At 42.3% G+C, this 20,405-nt stretch overlaps 1 protein-coding gene across 1 annotated transcript; it reads right to left on the bottom strand.

Moving 5' to 3' along the window:
* Window positions 1–9,431: 9,431 nt before the first annotated feature.
* amotl2b (angiomotin like 2b) lies at window positions 9,432–17,299 on the bottom strand. The gene is made up of 11 exons (XM_075483415.1): window positions 17,116–17,299; window positions 15,806–16,610; window positions 15,133–15,301; window positions 13,409–13,553; window positions 13,228–13,317; window positions 12,271–12,566; window positions 12,000–12,175; window positions 11,786–11,887; window positions 11,502–11,692; window positions 11,164–11,295; window positions 9,432–10,734 (listed from the first exon to the last, which is right to left on the bottom strand). The coding sequence occupies exons 2-11, from the start codon at window positions 16,519–16,521 to the stop codon at window positions 10,649–10,651; spliced, it is 2,103 nt and encodes a 700-aa protein (XP_075339530.1). The 5' UTR covers window positions 16,522–16,610; window positions 17,116–17,299; the 3' UTR covers window positions 9,432–10,648.
* Window positions 17,300–20,405: the final 3,106 nt, after the last annotated feature.

Raw genomic sequence — 20,405 nt, 5'->3', positions numbered from 1 at the left:
GCTGTGGCAGTTACTGCCTGCACAATTGTATTTAAACAAAGCTAGTCTCGCTTAATGGAAATGAACACAGTTTTGAGCAACTCGAGGATGATATGATTCAGAAAGTGAAGGCGTGAAAGCTGTTCAAATCAATCACGTCGTCAATCACGATCATGGCGGGCAAACTGTATTTTCAGCGTCTGTGACCTGTTGCCTACACACTGAAACGACAATGAAAGATGTATTGTTCGTGATATGAGACATTATGATGATCAACTGTGTATTTACTTTGTATTTCGCTGACAACCGCTTCCCTGATGCTTACCTCACGCACCCTCCCCCTTCTCTCGATGTCTCACGGCGGCGAAGCAGTTCGAGCCGCCTTTGAAACGCACGTCTCACGCAGCCGGTGTGGATGCTCTCATCTGTTAACATGGAAGTTGAAATGAAAAATCACCACGTTCCACACATGCCACGCACACTTAATGCTCCTGGTGTGAGGCTGGCGTCACTTCTCCATAGGGATGGGAATTGATGAGATTTTTACGATTCCAATTCCATTTTCGATTCTGCTTAGCGATGTGGTTCTTTGTCGATTCCCTTATCGATTCTCATTTGGGGGGAAAAGATAAACCGGCCGATTAGCATCAACTTTGTTTAGTAGTTTTTGGAGCTTTGTACTTAGGGTTGAGAATCTTTGTCATCTTCCTAGAAAATATATGACAATGAATGACTGAGTGAAACATCTGGTTAACTTAGAGAAAAACATGCAACTTTGACATTCTCTGACTCAGCATACAACTGAACACGTTCACCTACCATGATAGGCAGTGTTTGTTAATTGGTTAGTTACCGGCAGTGTTAGCCGAAGACATGCTAACTTTGCTGCTGGGTTGAGATTCACTAACGCGACATTCATCAATAATTATTGCATGCTGTGTGCACAAATGTTTCTGCAATTTGGTAATATTTCCTCCTTTTGGTTAAATATCCACTTTGTAAGTACTGCAAGTTGCCCTGTTGTCGTCTTTTTTAGTGAAGTGGAACCAAACTTTCGAGCGTTTGTACCGCTTGGGCGCCATGTTTACTGTTGACTGCTGGCTGCACTGGACTCGCCACGCACGTTGCGTGGCCTGCGTAAGCTATGCAACATGCGTGATGGCGTCATTCGATAAGGGAATCGAATGACACCATGGAATCGTTTGCGAAATTGGCAAACGATTCCAAGGAATTGACACACTGGGAACCGATTCTCAAAAAGAACCGGTTTTCGATTCCCATCCCTACTTCTCCACGTAACTTTTGCTAGTTTCTCATTTCACGGCGGAGATGTGGGTGGGCCTATGGGCCCCTTCATATATCCCCATTCACTGGATTAAGAAAAAGGCGTAGAGTAGTGTCCTTTTTCAACAAAGTTTAAGCATCCGTTCAACTTCAGACCCATCAGATGCATCAGACTGTAGAATTAGTTTACTTCATGATCCAGCAGGGGGCAGTCTAGTGTCCCCTTGCCCTAATGTATGTCCTGGTAATCTCTCAGTAGAAGAACCGACTGTTGTTTATATTATTTTTGCTAGCTGTCGCCAACTCTTTTAAAATCATTTAACAAAAAGCAGTCTACATTAAGCAGTCAGACAGTCAGAGTTTTTTTTCATGACAAAAACCTTTAAAAATTTTAAAGATCACAAACGTTTTTTTATACATTGATAACTGCTGAAGTGGGACTTGAACCAGCAGTGTTTGTCTGACTACTGATGTCGTACCTCTGTCGTACCGCCTTCTCTCAAGTGTCCATCTTCAGCTGCTGGGACGCCTCCATGGACCTGGCTTTTCCACTGGTACGTATAGTCACACTGAAGGCACAGCTGGTTCAAGATGACGACTACGCCACGAGTGACCTTGTGCATCTTGAGTTTCTCTCCGCACGACGGACATCTGCGGCTGAACACCCGGAGGAGGCGCTTTTCGTTCACAGGAAAATTGCCTTTTGTCTTTAACAGTGCAGCTCTAAAAAGACAGTCCGTTTAGATTGAATGTTAAAAACGTCATGCTAAGGTGAAAAAAAAAAAAAAAAAAAAAGTGTCTAAAAGTAAAGAAAAACATACTTTTCCTTGATCAAATAGGTATTCGCGTCTTTTGGCTGCGTCGCGCTACACACAGATGAGGCTCCACTTGGGACGGGGCTTTTTTGAGAGCCTGCAAAGTAAATTAGAAAAACACAGTGTGACGGGAAATGCATCACTGAGCGTAACTTTGGAGAAAATGGGTTTCATGTACTCGTTGAAGTCGGCCTCGATTCTTCAGAGCAGGAATTTGACCCCATCGTATGCTTCGAGTGGATCACGCTGACCGACAACTTCAGTGTAATCCGCAGGCTCCTACACAAGATGACAAAAGAAAAACTTAACAAGGTGACCTCAAATAACTGACCCTTGAGCCCCAACTTCAGACGGATTCAATCTTTTACTCTGGCTGATGGACAACGGACCACAAGTCGTATCTATCAGCACCGGTTTAAAATAACTGTTTCCTCCTCTGCTTGCCTGTCGGGTGAGAGAGGACGACCCCAGAGAGGAAGCAGGAGGAGATGCTGAAGATGTACACACTAAGAAATTAAAGGAGGTGGAAATCTCAGAGCTGACGGTGTATGTTAGAGTGAAAAGCGAGCCTTGAGATCCTCCATAGACCTTTGAGACAGAATTGTGTCAACATACAGATGGATATAGATTTCCGGTACTAAGAGATGACGGGCTCCTTTCCGGAGACTCAGGGCTCTTAAACATCAAATCGTCGTGAAAACTTAGGAGCGATGAGAGGCGCCCTTCTGCTGTGTCTCCTTGCAAAGGAGTCTGAACAAATTAAAAACAAAAAGGTCTCATGAACACACAGCAAAGGCAACTTCTAAGTGCTGGTCAGCATGTACAATCATCAGCTGCACGAAGCATTGCTCGCTAATGCAGAGGAGAGCGGTACGTACATTATAGAATAAGGAAAACCATAAAAGCATAAAAGCATAGCAAGTTTTGCTTTGTGTTTTTCTTTGTAATGTCATACAGAGCTGGCCTCTTCTGATTTTTCCACTGGTCTTTACATTTCTTCGCCCCCAAACGGCCAAATTTTTGCGAAAACTGTGACTTCAAAAGTGAGGGCTGATTTACTCTTACTACAATGAACAGACAATCACGATGATCTCTCTCAGGGACAGATTTGAATCATATTCAACACGTATCGGCAGGAAAGTGATGCCGACAGTCCGCACAGGCTGAAAATATTAGAAAGACTAAGACGTTGGACACCGACCCTCTAGATGTGCCGGACAGCCAAATGTCAGCTCTGTGTATAAGGCCCCTTACAAAATAAATACTGTCATTGCAGCACTCCAGGCCTTTATAGCAGAATGGACAGACAGAAGCCATTTCTAAAAAAAATAAAATAAAATACTGAGAGTTTGCAACTCCTCAGACACGATGACACAAAGCTTAAACGGTGAGAATTCCCAACAGGAATGTGGAGGAAACCAGAAAAAAAAACATAGGCTAATGATAGCAGCATCTGTCTGTGGGAATGTTTTTTTCTGTCACAAAGAGTGTAAGTGAGGGAAAAAAACTAAATAAATGTCCTGACTTCAACATTTCTTTTGATTTACTTCAGAAAATAAAATGTTTCTCCATTTCAAAGGCCTTTAATTATCCCTTCAGGGGTTATCATGTTGCATACCCTCCTATATCTCCTCATCACCTGTTTTATTAACAAAAGGTGAAACGTGTCAAATACTTAGGACATATTCTTCAGGCTACTGGATGCAACACAAACCAAAATAATGATTGGTCCAGGTCCATGTGAGTGTTTCATCTTCGACTTTATGTCTTTTCCCTGGATTTTATTTAAGTGTGTGATTGAGTGTGAAATTGAACAGCAGCTGAAGGCGACTTCTGTTGTTGTGTCTGAGTGATGAAAACGAAACGAGTCCGCGTCCATACAGGATGCAAGAGGAGGTGATGGGCGGTGACACTCACCCCACATCCAGGGCTCCCCGCAGGTTTGTCTGGTCCTGAGCTCTTACTGGCTCTTACTCCACCCGGACCTCTTCAGAAGTATTAATTAAAATAAAACACGGAAACGTTATTCGCATTTTTAAACAGCAGCCCCAAGCTAATTTAGCTAGTTGTTTTAGTTTCGGTTGGTGGTGGCTGAGTGGGCGGGGTTTGACGGGTGGGTACGAGTGGTTTGTGGTCCGGCACACACCGGCCTGCTCAAGCTCAGTCTATTACAGACATCAATATAATGGGTCAATGTTAGCATCCTATAAATAACTTAACCACAGAGAGAGAATAGACAACTTTTTACTTATCTGACAGAATTCATTGTGCATTCCAACATTTCAGGATTTGTGTTACATTAAGCTTTGAGGCCAATTTAAGAATTTTCACAACGGAATTAATTGGGAAACTATCTTTATTGATAATGAAACTGTCTTTAAAGGTTGGATGCAGCTTTTGAGGGACAAAGAGACGTACACTGATTGCTACTTTTACTTTGGTGCTTCTCTCACCTTTGGTCTAATGGTACAGATTTGTAAGAACTGTGATTTAGCCTTATGAAATCATTTTGATGTCTTAGGGTATGTGACAGGGCTTATCAGTCTGAAGCGTACCAGAGTGCAGTGCATGGAAAGTTTTAAGAGTATAAATTTATAGGTTCATTAAGATACCACTAGATGGCGCTGCTCAGTTTTTAAAAATTCTGGACTTAAAACTACAGTAAGCCCAGGATACTTGCTGCAGCCAGTAGCTGTCTGTGGCATTGATCATTAGAGTGTAGCTGCAACTCTGTAGGAATATTACCTTAACTGTCCTTTATCTTTGTGCTTTATTACATTGTGTTCCACTCTAAGGGATACAGAAGCATTTCCACATTAAAAAAAAAAAGAAAAAATAATTACGACAGAAAAATGTAAGGATCTAATTGATGCAATCAGTTTCTTCCTAGCAGAGTTGCCACCAATGTCTAAAACATTCTCCTAAGGATGAATAGTTCCTCATTGACACATTCACTAAGGATGAAACATTGATGTACAGTAGATGTGACATGACCTTTGGTGTAGTACAGGGTAAACAGAGGTCTACAAAGTGTACCCTCTCATTTTTCCATCATCGTAAAGCATAACCACCTCTGAATCTCCTCTTATTATGGGTACCGCATTCAGTACTGTGCAAAAAGTCAGTTTTTATTTTCAGACATGACCTGCTTGTTTCTGCCTTTCACTGACTAGTGATAGTTGCCTTCGTCTGATGGGTTGGGAAGATTCACATGTGAAATTTGGGGCTTTAATGTTATCCTAATACTTGCTTCCTGATGTCAACAAGTACAATATATGATATAAGATATAAGATTTTTGGGTCACCCAAATATAGAAAAGTACTTGTCATTGTTCATAAGATAGGCTGTGTATCCTTTGCTGGTCAGGCTGCTTAAAATAATTGGCCAGAAATTACGAGCATGCACACTTCTCCAGGCGCAAGTACGTCACAGGACATAACGTGTGTGAGCATACATGTGAGTGTATGAGAATTTGTACAGCAGTTCGTAGATCTGATTCCCCAAATCGAAAGACACGTTTTTCAGGAGGTGGAGCACATTCTGTAACGACAGTACAAGCCTCAGCGGATCTGTAAGTGTAAATAATCCTCCCTGAAATGTCATATTACCCATTTTGTCCTTAGCAACTTTTTTGTTGCTCAGTATCCTGAGAGGTATGAGTCGCAGCCCACATGTAAGAGTGTATAAAAAGGCTGACCTCACAGCCACATAGAAGCCTGAATCATATCTTCTAATGCTGATTAGTCCACAGCAGGAATGTGCGGCTGAATATTTGCTCAGGGTCATGTCTACAGTTTTAAAGGCATGGCCCCTCAACAAACAGGAACAGCACACACACACACACGACTGTAGCCTCTGCAGCAGCCTTGAGGAGCAGGTGGTGACAAGTTGCTCTTCTGTGGGTGTCATTCTGGGTGTGACACATGTATTACCAATGTCCAAACACATGCTAAGGCTATGATGACAGGAGAAAAACAGATCAGGCTTTAAGGATTTACCTTCCTGCTGGGGTGGTTAAGGACCTCTCACAAGTCTTTCCATGTGTCCATTTATCATGGCACCACATATCCAACCTGAGGAGGCCGAGCGATTAGTCAATGCCTCCACTTCAACATGTATTTTTCTTTGTTTGAATGTGTGCGTATGTCTGAAGTGTATAAATTGTTAATTCTTATTTGTTATTATTTGATTTTGTATGTGTTAGAGTTTTAGATTACAGCTTTCCTTTCCCAACTAGAGATGGGCCTCAGTCAGAGACAGAAGGAGGCTGTATTAATTAAGCCAATGTGTTGAGCAAAGGCCTCCTCTTTATAATCTTTCTTTGATATCATCATTCACCATCAGCATATTTGCACAGTGTGTTGAATCTTCAGAGGCTGATTAGGAATGTGCCGTTAAACTGTAAACGCCAACACAGGACAATAAAGTCGGCAGTACACACAAGGCGCACGCAGTGTGAGAGGATCATTCCACAGTTTAACAACAAACCCATTCCTTTCATGGTGATTGCACTGCAATGTGATGTTCCCATGTGACAGAGAGGAGGGTAAACTGGTCCAAAAAGTGTCGAAAATTACTTTTCTCGGTTGTTGTAGCACGAAGGAATTTCACCCCTGACTTGCATTTGCACTCCATCCTTCTCCATCATACCAATTCTGGGAAAAAGCAAGAGACATAGTCGAAACATGTCAGCTGCCTTTCACATTCTCAGAGGAATGTTGGCAAGTCTTCACAATGTTGTCAGTCAGTACGCCAGATAAGAGCTCACTCTAAGATTGATGGCATCGCATACCACCAGTTCCTCCTCTGTTTTCCCATACAAGCTTCACTGTCAAAGGCAACTGCACTATCTCACCAGCTCATATCCTCTCTGTCCCAGTCCAGGCTTGCTTGATGTATTTTATCGTAATCCCCAATCCACTTATCAAGCACAATGCAGCAAGTTCTGATTTTGCTTGCTCCGTCGTGTCTAAATAATGGGCATATGTGTTTGATTAAGATAGGGGATTATTTTTAAAGATTGGGCATTGGCTCATCATATCTTAAATGTTTTACACATAAAAAAAAAAAAGTTTCCTCACATGAGAATCAAAGTTCCCCTAAAGGAGAACTCTAAAGATTTGGTTCTGGATTTTCCCATGGATGGTTTGCCTGCAAGAGGCACACAAAGAAGAGTTAAGACTAAGCAACACAGGCTTAGATAAGGCTTTGCCCCTTGCATGGGTCAATCCCATGTCCCACTTTCCCATCATGCTACTCAATAAGATGCATTAGGCCATGTTTTGAAGTCCTTTATCATAGATTCTAGTTCCTTCTCTCTCTTGAAAGGTTTTACCCTTTAAAATCAAATCAGGATAGTTTCTCAGTCTTTTTAAGCTCCCTCTACCACCACAGAAGAATTTACAGAAAACTCTGGCAAAAAAAGGCGTTCATTTTCATGTTTTTTTTTTCTCTTTTTAATTCTCTTTTCATTTTTATCCATGATCCTGTATGTGTTTGCTTAATTTTTTCCTATGTCTTCTATTGTAATGCAACACTTAAACAAATAATGAGGAAATTCTTCTTTTTTTTTTATTTCTTCTTGCTTCTCTTCAGGTAATCAGTGTCTTCATAAATTATGCTTGACAAAGTTTGGAGCCATGAAAAAGCAATAGACAATGATGTCCAAGATGTTCTGTTTAGTGCATTTTCCTTTTAAGGGACCACTTTTAACAGTTTTATAAATAGTTTGATCAGTAGTTAGTACATAATTTTGCATACTTTTGACTTGCAGGTTTAAACTATCATTAATTGAATCACATTGAATGATATATTTTTATTAACCCCAGAAGGAAATTCTATAGTTGAAGTGTAGATTGTTTAAGTGAAAAAAGTCATTGTAGACAGTCAATATGTCAAAAAGAAGCATCTGCTCTGGTCCTCTCTACTTGACAGCCTAAAAAACAATGTTTGGATTTCCAGGTTAGGGAGAACTGGTTTTTATTGGCTTGAATTTGGCTCCGATATATAGGTGATGATTTTTTTGTTGCCTTTTTTTCTCTGATCTTGTTCATTGGTGTTGGGGTTAGGGTTGCTCTAAGCCATCTGCTGTAAACTGTCAAATGATGTTACCGCTTCAAAGCCAAAAATGTTTTTTTAAGTTGTCTCATAACTGATTGTTTAATCTGAGGCAATTGGTTAAAAGCCTTTGCTATATAAAGACTGCCTTGTAAGACATTGGTACCTCAAAGGACCTTAAAGAAGAGGTGAGGATGCATTCATAATAATGAACAGTTTTTCTTTAGTTCCAGTGCAGTCAACATGAAAAAGACATAAAATCATTTTTAGTGTGACAAACATTTGCTTTTGAAACAGCTCTCATCAGATTCTGTACTGATTTTAAGTGTGTATACGATCCCAGACTGGGTCCATATTGTTGACATCAGGTTTGTGTTGAGGCCATATCATCTTTTGCAAGACTTTTTGGTCCTCTTTTTTCGGAACATGGCTCCTTATGCAGTTTGTGTGTGATAGTTTTGGAACACGGCATATTCAATTCGGAAGCTAACGCTCCCCCTCTGATAGTGTGCCTTGATAAATAACAATCTTAGGATCTAAAGTCCTGAAAACTTCAGAATAATCTGTATAGTAGAATGTTGTCATTGGACAAAAACAACCTCAATAAAGCAGGCAAGGACTGGTGACACCATAACATAAAAGGTTTTCCCACTGTCGTCCTCACAGTCCAACCATACCCCTGTGAGACCTCATCGTCAGTGCTGGTGAGCCGCCTCAAACTGGTTCAAGTCAATATGCTAAGCTCCGTTGTTTCAGAGAGATCAGATAACGATAACAGAGATCTCCTTACTCTCGTCATCGTTTTCAGCAACATGCCCCATGATAGTTTGCAAGCACGTCTGGGTGTGTTTTAAAACGGAGGCAATAAAAGCATTTAGGAATGCGACACATGTTCGAAAAGGTGCACAGGAATTTCAACTGGCATTAGCGACTAATCTGGGAGAAACCTGTCTTTGTCATGTATACGGTTACATGCCCCTGTGAGAATGTGATCTATGCCAAGCATGCTCTCCATGGCAAGAGGAGAACAAGAGAGCAGGCCACCCGAGAAAGTTGAACCAGAAAGAATGCAGCCCTGGTATTCATTAATGAAGCGGGGCTCTTCTCTGTGCTGGAACAAGAGTGAGGAGACAGGCCAATAGCATGCAGGAGTGGTAGAGAGCGCTCACATTTACAATAAAAAATGATTTTCTAACACCTTAAAGTCAGGTTTGTGATTTCATTTGTCCAGCCTTGCTCTAACATTACCTGGGTGTTCACAGAATGGAGCAAAAATGAAACAATTCATAAGTCAGTTGTTGTATATTAAACATTTTATTGCTTTATGAAATGTTGGCATGAATTCAACTGTGACAACCATTTGTTTTAAGTTCACAGAAATGTCTGTTTGAAGTCAACACGTGGTTGGTTTTGTACGGCCCGACAAGACCATGATTGTCAGCATATAACTTACAAATAACATACACAAACTCTTTGGCATCCTGCTCAAAGCACTATCATACCTAAAATAACCATACAAACATCTGTATAAAATATATAATAATAATATTAATTAACCAGTTTGTTAGTTCAAAGCTCACAGTAAAACAAAAAAACCAACAACTTTTGCCCCTTAGTGGTGACCAAACCAGCTGAATCACCATGTCAGGACACATGCTCACGTACTACCATCACACATGCAAACATACTTTGAGAGGAAAGGGTGGAGGGGTAGACAATGAACTCAATACCATGATTCTACAACATCCCAAAACTACAAACTTATAACACCAGTGTCAGTTTGGAAATATACATATATCTATATATATATAGATATATGTATATGGATATAATTATATATTAAGCAGCTCACTGTTCACATACCTCAAAACCCCTGAAGAACCAGCTACTGGGGCTGTGAAATATGAGCAGCAAGAGCATTAAATCTTGTGTTATCAGCTTAAATTAATCAAAGGGGAGTCTTCCAAACGGATAACATCTATGTGATGGGAGTGAGATTGAATCTACATTTTTTTGAGTCTGGGGGAATGCAGGTCACATCGATAACCCGTAACTGAATATTTGTCTAGAAGAGCACAAGACTTAAGTTAATATTTGGGGAATGTGGAAACCAGATTAGATAAATACGAAGCTTCTTAACTCACTGGGAAAAAAATAAAAAGGGATGATTAAGGGGGAGAGCAGCAATTATTTGTAGGGAGATTTATATAAATATTTTGGCATACACTCTGAGAACACGTTGCCTTATTACAATCCACTATACTGTCCAAGTACCTTAGAAGATTCATGCCCTGCTGGGCAGACTGCCTGCAGCTGTCCAGCTCAGTGAGGAAGTGGGTCGGAGCACAGCTCTGTCACAAAAATGTGAAATAGTCCTTGTCTTTTTTTCATCGGTGGGCTCGTTCCTTAAAATTCTTGGATCCAGTAAATTGTTCAATTGTCGCACTCTTCACAGAAACTGAGGATTGTTTTTGTCTTATTTTCCCTCATTCAGATTCCTCCTCTCAGTTCCTTAAATGAAGATTTCCACTGCCTCCGAATCCAGTTCATCCAGGCCTCTGAAGGGGTTTAACTGCAAACTCTTAGGTGCTGTTTTGTCTGTGGAGAAAAAAGAAGGAAGGAAAATATGTAAATGTTTCAAAGGTAAAACAGTGGAACAATGTACTACACTGGGTTCAGCTTGTAATGACTAAAGGTTAACGAACATTTTCCACAGTCACACAGAGCACTCTGGTGAATGTGCTCAGTCAACAGATCTACATTACGTCCTAACCGTGCACATTCCGCAGGGTCCACATTATGGACCATGACCCGGACAGATGCTACATGACTGGCTGGTTAATGCATAGCATGGTCAATCAATGTGAGCCTCCATGAAGTTACACGCTGCTTGAGTTTTTGTGTGGATTATGAGCTTGTGCAGACTTGTTTATTAATTTTCTGTGCCTCATGTAAGAAAAATGCATGTAATTCAAGTTTCATACAGAGAACACAAATGCACCCGTCCATATATGATAGATCACTCACCACTGTTGAGCTTGGTTGTGCTGGCAGCCTCTTTGGTTTTGGCTGCCTCCAGCTGCCGCTCTAGCGTTGGGGGCTCACACTGAGCAGAGAACTGATGGTTTGGCAAAGTCTGATCGTCTGACAAACTCTTACCTAAAGGACAGTATCACATAAAATGTCAGTATTTCTGTAAGCACAATGTTGAACTCATCTGCTTTTCATTTTAAACATTTATTCAGAGATTCTTGTGTTTTACTCAATGTTTGGCTCGGATATTCAGCAGACACGACATGTAATAGATACCTAGGCACCGGGCACATTAATCATTTCAAAAAGAAAGGGAACATTATGTTACTCACATCTATTCTTAGTGCTGGTGGTGCTGATGGAGGGAGTTGAGGAAGAAGGTCGGAGAGATGACCCTGCCACGTTGAGGAGATTTGTTCGGGGACTCTGGTCATCCTTTCTGCCTTGGTCTTGGTGCAGCCGCTGATTGAGGACTTTGATCACAGCATCTTTTTCCAAGATCTGAGCATAAAGAGCGCGGATCCTGATGTGGAGAAGAAGTACAACCAAACATGTCAGCAAACGGGTCACCAAACAGTGGCAAAAGACCAATTATGATGTCTCAGAATTTAAGTACCTGTTCTCCATCTCCTGATTCCTGTGGTCAACCACAGGCAGGTCCTCGTTGAAACTGTTGTTCGAGGAGTGGCAGGGCGAGTGGTTAATGATGGTGGTGTCTCTGCAAAAGAGAAATACATTCCTGGCCTTAATTCAAATGACCTGGACAGTATTTGGACATAGGATGTCCCGGAAAGCATCAAACAAATATTAGGCTGTCGCTGTCTCTTTACCTCTGAGCAGCAGCAGTGGCAGCCACCTCCATGGCAAACTGCCTCATGGTGCTCTCCTCCAGGTATTTCTGCTCCCAGCGCACCATGTCAGTTTCTAGGGCCAGGATACGCTCCTCACGCTCATGGAGGCGCTCTTGAAGCGAGCTCATAGTCACTCCCGGTGGCTGAGATTGCCTCTGAGGTGAAGATGGACAGAATATTAAATGAAACGTTCTCACATTATTTTACAAGAGCAGGTTCTTCCATAGCTGTCCAAGGACAAGAGGCTTACCTGCTGTGCCCTCAGACTCCTCAGCTCCTGCTCTAGCCTAGTCCTCAGCTTCATCTCTAGGCTCTCCCTCTTCTCACAGGTGGATTGAAGCTGAGCCAAGGCACTCTGAAGCCTCTCCACCTTTTCGACATAGGCCCTCTTCCTCCTCAACTCCTCCTCAAGCTGGCGACCTCGTCCCCGCGCTGCCTCCAGGGAGTCCTCGAGCTGCTTCGCCCTGAGGCTCTGCTCCTCCGCGGTCGCTCGCAAACGCTGCAGCTCCCGCTCAACACGCTCCCGCTCAAAGTTCTGCTCCTCATCTGAAGCAAAAGAAAAACCAAGGTGGTCATGCTAAGTGCAGATTGACACATGTGGGATAGAGACATGGATGTATTTTAAAACTTTAACACTGCGTTACTGGACAGGATGTGAATGCTTTCACTTGGCATATGAAACTGTTTAAAACTTTTCTCCAACCTATGTAATAAGTACCAGAGTTGCTACATGATGGCCAGTGTTCTTCATTTAGTGAAGCACTCCTGGAATGCTGAGAGGAAGAAGGAGGAGGAAGGGGGGGAGCTGCCCCATCCCTTTGACCCACATAGCACATAGCATTCCTCATCAAGGCCATACAAACACCACCACTCTGCATGAGTCCAGTTCCTTAAACAGACACTATAAATCACACTCACAACAGGTGGGGGGAACCTCGTTCCGACCACTTCCACCGCTGCTCTGTGGTTAAGAGACGGTTCATTTCCTTTCGCAAAGAGGTGTGTGGATTGTATTCCCTATTATTAAGCCTTCTTACAAAATAACCTGAGGTTATGCAAGGGAAATTCCTGCATGCAAAAATGCCCTTAGCGACAAAAGGGCCCCATGCTATGCTGCAATCCTGTCCAATCATGCATGCTAATTCCAAATGAGGATGTTACACTGAGCACAGGAGATGAAACTTGCCAAACAAAGTGACACACTTACTTTGTTCAATGAGTTTTGCCAAAATGTGCTGGTTATGGTCCGCTGCCTCTACTTCTTTCGCAACGTGTGTTCTGGCATTTTCCAAGTTTTCTGCGAGGAAGCAAAGTTTTGAAATTGATTCAAACTGTAAACTACGCAACTACTACAGCTGGTAATTCAGTACTCTGCGTGAGTTTTATACCTTTAAGGTCTCTGTTGAAATCCTGCAACCTCCTGATCTCAGCCACCAACCTCCTCCTCAGCGTCTGTTCCAGGTTTTCTCTCTTACTGCTGCCCTGCATCAGTGTCTCGTAGGCCTCTGAAATGCGCTGGATCTCCTGCTCCAACTGGAAATGGAGGGAAATGTAGTAGGAGAGATCGGGGAGGGTTTGAAAAAAAAAGAGAAAAGAAGAGCAAAAAACAGAGAGGAGGAATTTTTCGGTTAACCTACTTTACATGCCAGAGAGGAGCTGGAATGTTGATTCATATTGTTACAGTGTATATATAGCTGTGTACATCCAGTGTGGTGCAGGTAATACTCTAGTAAGTCAGAGTATAGGTTGGCTTTAGTTTGAGATTAGGGTAAAGCAAGTACTAGTTTAGGTTACAACTAGATTAAGGACCCATGGAAATGAATGTAAGCCAGTGTAATGTCCTCTGAAGTCTCTGTGTGAGTATGTTTGTGTGTGTGTGGTATAATGCTGAGAAGGAATTTAAGCCTGCACCACTCCCTGTGAGACTGATTTATATCTACATTCCTGAGGGCTGATAGCTCCAGTTCCAGGTGTATGTGTGTGTGTATGTGCCCAGGAGCCTGCACGTACACAACACACTGCAATTTAATATGCACACACAAAGACTCTCTTACACATACACAAAGATTTGGGAAGGGTGCCAGCAGAGGGAAGGTGTGCATGCCTGAGCCTGGGTTGTGGAAACGGCAAAGAGACACCCACCGTTACAGCAGTCACTCATGCATGTTTACTCAGGGCTGCGGCCTGACGGAGAAAACTTTCCAACCCTGGCAATTATCATTCTTTAAGGCTGAGACAAGGCAAGAACCATGTGACATAACTCCAGCAGAGAGCTGGAGAGTTGATTTTTACAAAGACTGGCTGAGGTGTCAAGTGTCACGGAGGCCGTTTCCACCATGCTGAACAAGTACTTTAGGGCCTGTTTGGTGAGATCATGTGAGTAAAAGAACCACAGTTTAAAGTGAGAGCATGGAAAAAGTGCTGTTTGGTGAAAAAACAAAAAGGACCTTTCACTTTTTTCTTTTTTACACAGTAGCCTACCACCTGGTGTAGACCCCTCTCTCTACTGCCCAGGCCTAGATCACTCTGAAAGTCTATGGCCTCTCTGGAACTAAAGCTTCTACACAGTGTCTGACCTCCACCAGGTCAGCTACACAATGAGAGAAGTGTGTAAACACAGTAGCAGGCTGTGACCTCTGTTTGTGCCTCTGCAGTTTGTAAGGTAACAGCTGCTGATCTCATCTGTCCGCCCAGATGAGTCTGTTTGTGTGTGTGTGTGTGTGTGTGTGTGTGTGTGTGGGGGGGGGGTGTGCCTGGAGTTCCATATCAGGGAAGCAACTGTTGACTGGGGTTGTGTTTCATAGACAGGTGGCTGAGATAAAGAGTGTTGTATGGATGTTCAACAAGTCATTTCTTTTTGCCTGGGGGATTCATTGGCTTTTGGTCTTCAATTTAAATTTCAATAGCTGCCAGTTTTTTATCCTATAATATCTTAAATCTCCCTTTTATATTATTTAAGAGAAAATTGAGTCATTGATGCTGTGGCTAGACTTCCTTTTGTGCTGAATTTATTTCATATTTTTGATTGTAAAGTGAAACTATTTTAGGTTAATGTTTGAAGTTGAAGTTTGGATGTTGAGAATTGTCTGCCTCTTGAAGTGTTTCCTCTTACCTTCTGAATGCGGCCGCTCTTCTCTCTGTGAGTTTCCAGCTCTTGTCTGAGCCTCTCGTTCTCCATCAGCAGCAGCTCCACCTGGTTGGGTTCCTCCAAGCCAGCAGGTGGCAGGCTGTTGAATGTGTTGAAGCAGGGGACTTCAGCTGGCTGACCAGACTGGACATACCTATGAGAGACACATTTTTTTGTTTTTTTTTAATTAGAGGCCACTGTAGCTGCATCAAAGTGCCTGGAGCAGAAAGCTAGAGGTTTAGGGAATGACTTTAATTTGAGCAAGCCATCTAAAATATCCCTCTTAACATTAATCAGCAAGCAGAGAAGCTGACCCCAGTGACTGTAGAGAATTTAGAAACCTATATGAGGAAAATAGTTTTGTCAGAGTATCCAAGGCTACAAAAGCATCTGAGACTATCCCACTTCTAAATGCCAAACATTACAAACATGTACAGGGCTGAACTTGCTCCTCTTTAAGTATTTCGAAATATGATTCAGTATGCCGACGACAGAGTGACTCATGTCTTTAAGAATGTGTTTACGCATGTCAAACAATGGCAACTATGGGGCGGACTAAAAACTAATACCACAGAATATGATGTAATGTAACAGCAGTTTGAAAAACACCCAAGCACAATCACAGATATGCTGATGTTAATCATGCTCGTTTCTGTACCTGTGCTGCTGAGCCTGCACTGTTTCTTGGACCTGGTGAGGGATAAATCCCTGGCCCTGAATAGGGGCTGTGTATTCTGGGGGTGGGCTCCGTTTGTCCATGCTCGGCCCTGTATTCTGGACGCACTGTGGGGTGTAGTAGGGAAGCTCAGGGTAGCTGTGAGAGTTCATTTTGATGGCCTCCGCTTTAGCCGCTGCATCTCTCCTCTCCAGAGATATCTGCATGCGATGCTCACTAAGCGACCGCACATGGCTGCACTTCTGTTCCAACAGATCTGCTTCTTCATGGAAGGCCCCTTCATGCAGTAGAAGCTGCCCATTCTGCAGCTGCCTGATGGGGCCCATGGGGGCCCAGTGAGATGCCAGGTACTGAGAATGCGCCTTGGCCTGCTCATATGTTGGCAGCTTCTCCCCATGCAACTGGTAGCCACTTTCTGAGTGATGGAAGTCTCCCTGGTGCTCCTGACCCTGAGGCTCCTGTCTCGCGGAAAGCTGAGGGAGCAATGGGTCCTCCTGGTTAAGACTCTCCAAAGAGGATCGCGGGCTCCTACCCATGTCACCACCACTACTGGGTCCGCTGTTACTTCCGCTGCCTCCACGCAGGGCCTGCTGCTGGATGGCTAGTAAGGTGCGGGTGTCTGTGGGGTTTCCATAGCGGAGCTGCTCCTGGATGAGCCGGTGCAGGACCGTGGCAGACGGCTCTTCAGTGGAAGACATACTGCTGTGTGAACAAGTTAATTCACTCTGAGGATAAGTAGAATTGCTTCTCGACAGTGTGGGAGTATTTAAATCAATCAGCTGTGAACCTGGAACACAAAAATAAACAAACAAAAAAAAAGAAAAGCAGTCAAAAACATGTCCAGTAACATGCAACTGATGTTAACTCGCCCACAGACGCATGTAATAATAATATAATAATAAAGCAGCCTAACTTTGAGGCGTGCACAGTGATATTTGCTACTATAAACTTTAGCATCACATAAACGGACTTCTCTTTTGACAATTAAGTGTTGTATGAAAACAGTGTAGCCACATTGCCAACAGCGACTTTTCCATAGCAGGCAAAAAGATGCCTGCGACAAAAATTCCATTCTCATGGGGGAGCAAAAGCGCACAAACCGCGTTGTAAAATAACTTTTACTCTCAACTATCGTGTTTGAAATCATATATACAATTTAAAAAAAACAACAACTACACAGCCCACTTTTAAAATCTTTGACCTGGTGTTACAAAACGGCCACTTTATTTTGGTGCCGTTTTTTTTCATTTTCGTCCGTTGCGGCAGAGAAAGAAAGCAGACGCTCCTCTTACCATCTCAAGTTCTCATCATAACGAAACGCTGTCCTCGATCTCGAAGTAAAATTCTGGGTATTTCCACAATTTCCATGGGGTTTTTTTCGGGTCAAACGAGTCTCATGGTGCTCCCCCCTAACGGGCTGCCGCGCTCCTCTTTCGCTGTGAAATGATTGTGGAGAGAGCAGGCGGCGATAATAAGTAACCGAGGAGGGACTGAGGTCGGAATGCCAGGAATGTAAAACGCGAGGTCCCTCGGGGATCAAAAGCGTTAAAACCACTCGGGAGGGGGAGGAGGGGAGCTGCAGAGCGCTTTATTGGGCCAAATTAGCTTGGGAAGAGGAATTTGTTTTACAAAGCACCGAGAGAATATGTTGAAATAAAGAGACAGAGAGAGAGAGAGAGATCTCTTTCATTTCATTGAACCAAATCTCCCTCCTCTGAGCAGCCTCGGCAGCAGCTTCTGCAGAGCTTGTTGATTTACTTTTGAGAATGTAGCACGGACACATTGTAATAAAATCATGTTTTTTTTAAACATAGACATTCACACTTCCTACTTACGTGTAGAAATGAGAAGCGAGTAAAGAGAGTGTTATGACCACATTAACACATTAAATAGGATCAATATGCAAAAATGATTCCTGTGAAACGTTTATTAACATGTATTTGGATTTAGTGTTTGCTTAATCCTAAAATGCGTTGCAATTGGTAAATAAAAGTAAGCATTGCCATGTTAGTGGCATTTTAATTTCCTTCTTATTAAAATGGAAATGCTTGTTTCTGAAGTTGCTGTAAGGATGCAGTTTGGGTCTGATACCACACAGAAAAGTTAAAAGTCTCTCTTGATTTTGATTAAGCTTTACTTGTTGGTTTTCTCAGGAATAAAGATTTTACTATGAATATTATACCTCAAATGAATCACACTGTAGATTATAGTGCCAAGACAAATTTGATACTTTGATGTTTGTCTAACTTGTGTTCACACTTTTAAGGTTACTATAGTAGTTCAACAGAGTCACTTGGTGCTGTGCCCTCTGAACACTGCCCCTTCAAGTGTTCACCCCAAAAAAAGAACTGAATGCAGTTCCTTCCAGGAGGATTCCTTGGAATTTATCTCAAGTATTATTCGAGACTGAATAAAGCATTGTGTATCAGCAATAGTTTTATCTTGTAGTGAGCAGAGATAGAACTTGTGCCAATTTCACAGTACGGTTGGGTGTGAAAGTGCACCATATTTTATTGAGCTTCATGTTTTGCAAGTTGGAGCTTTTTATGAAAACTAGATACAGCTGTTGCATATATAAGAGAGGAAAAAAAGAAATACAGTGTGGCAGCTTGTCATTGACCTGAAGGAATCCAGCCTTGTGGCATTCACCACAGGTCACTCTTTGGTATATAAAATCATTGCTGGCACAAGTGTGTTGAGGCTGTTACATGCCTAAATGTGTGTGTGTGTGTGTGTGTGTGTGTGTGTACACGCGTGGCAGCTGTCCTCCGGAGTCTGAGGCCTTTGTAACCCCATTACTACAGACACAGAAGCTCTTTGTACCCAAAGTGGTACAGAGCAGAGTCTGGAGGATGCCACACTTCACTGACTCTTCTCTTACTGATTTACACGTCCAAATAACACATCTGCGGATGCTGTCTCGCCACTCAAATTAGGTTCTTTAAAAAAGCAAGACATGGATGAGTGCAGACTCAGTCAGGACAGGCCAAATAACCCAGTTTAACATGTGTGTGCTTGAGGAACATCCATGCTTGTCTCAATAAATAAATAAACCTTTAACCTCTTCTCTCTTAAAGCCAAAAGAAAGGTCTGATCTATGCATTACTTGCTGGGGCTAATAGGCTGTTACTTTAAGGATTTTAGACACAAGTCTGACATTTATTTTGGGCACCTAAAATAGCAGAGGTTTTCTGTAACAACACATTAATCATATCTTCAAGTTGAGGGAGAGACAGACAGAGGGAGGATTACAGATCCTTTCCTGCTTCTGCATGCACCACATTTTCCCTCTGAAGTTCCCACCCAAGAAACAAACGAAAGCTACAACTGACTTGTTAAAGAAAATGGCTGCAATCGAAGTACAGCAGTCCACAGAAATTGATTGTTGTATGGAGCCACTGGCCTCAAGCTGATTATCTCATTAGACCTTCAAATCTATGAGCCGGATGAGATGGTATTGAACTGCTGATGGGTGTCCTCTATCGTATGTCTGGTTCTTTCAGCGTACTTAATTAAACACACATTCCCATCATGTCTCAGATGCTCTGTATTCTTCAAGGGGCTCTTTTCAAAAAAACAATGCAGACATGGCGTCTCAGTGGGAGGCACTCACATGGAGGCGACCGCTCAGCAAAGTGGAACATGTTTGCATTTCCCCCTCAGACTCACACTGTGAAGCAGCACAGTCTCCACCTTTTTAAAAGCCTGGTCATGTCATTTAACACCACCTCACTACTTCCTCTGCTCCCTCTGTGTGTTTGTGTCAGCATGTGTGTGTGTGTGTGTGTGTGTCTGCTTGTGGACAACGCCTCTGGTCATTTTGTCCTCCATTGTAGAACACTTCCTGTGAACTTGCAAAAGAATGTGAGGCCAAAAAGTCATTGCAGGAGATCAACATCTAAAATGCTATGTCCCTTTTAGAAAAATAAAAAAATACCAACTGTGTGTGTCTATCTGTGGACACTCAAACTTTGAGCCAAACAAAACTTGAGTTACTCTCTCTTTATGAAAAGTAGAGTGGCGCTGAGGCATATCTGAGTAAAAAAAAAAAAAAGAGCTGCAAAATAAAACCCATTTATGTTGTTACTATATACAGTAAACCCACATTTCTCTTGAGGTTTTAGTGGAAACACAAGAACAAATGAGGCAACAGTGAGAGGAGTCAAACTACCAGTTACACAACTGGAAACAGTCTGACTCTAAATTTACTCAACTGAGGTGATTCAAAAAGTTGGTTGAAAAATGTCTTGGCCAAGAAAAGAGTAGCATGTAGACAAATGTGTGAGGGGGAGACATTGGAGGAACAAACCTGTGTTTCTGGAGATTTATACTTTGATCGCAAACTTGCTAGTGTACAAAGTTTGAAGTGTAAAACAGCATGATTTTATACACAATTAGCAATCTTCATGTCTATCAAAGCCTCCAGACTCAGTGATAGAAACTCAAATATGTTTTCCAGACATCCAACCAAACAGAACAATGTCACTTTAACCTCTGGCTGTATTTGTTATATAAACACAAACAGTGCCATTTTTGATGGCTTCCAGGAACTTCTCTGCCTTGAAATAAATGCATTTAAAAT

This window comes from Odontesthes bonariensis, chromosome 14 (genome assembly GCF_027942865.1).
Source record: "Odontesthes bonariensis isolate fOdoBon6 chromosome 14, fOdoBon6.hap1, whole genome shotgun sequence".
Classification (NCBI taxonomy): domain Eukaryota; kingdom Metazoa; phylum Chordata; class Actinopteri; order Atheriniformes; family Atherinopsidae; genus Odontesthes; species Odontesthes bonariensis.
This window is presented reverse-complemented; position numbering and strand designations above follow the sequence as displayed.

Bases quoted from the DNA above. Each gene is read 5' to 3' on its own strand.
- amotl2b (XM_075483415.1), bottom strand. From the start codon at position 16,521: ATGTCTTCCACTGAAGAGCCGTCTGCCACGGTCCTGCACCGGCTCATC. The intron at 13,318-13,408 runs GTATAAAACTCA...GCTTCCTCGCAG, and splicing joins TTTCAACAGAGACCTTAAAG to AAAACTTGGAAAATGCCAGA. The intron at 10,735-11,163 runs GTGAGTGATCTA...TTTTCTCCACAG, and splicing joins CACAACCAAGCTCAACAGTG to ACAAAACAGCACCTAAGAGT.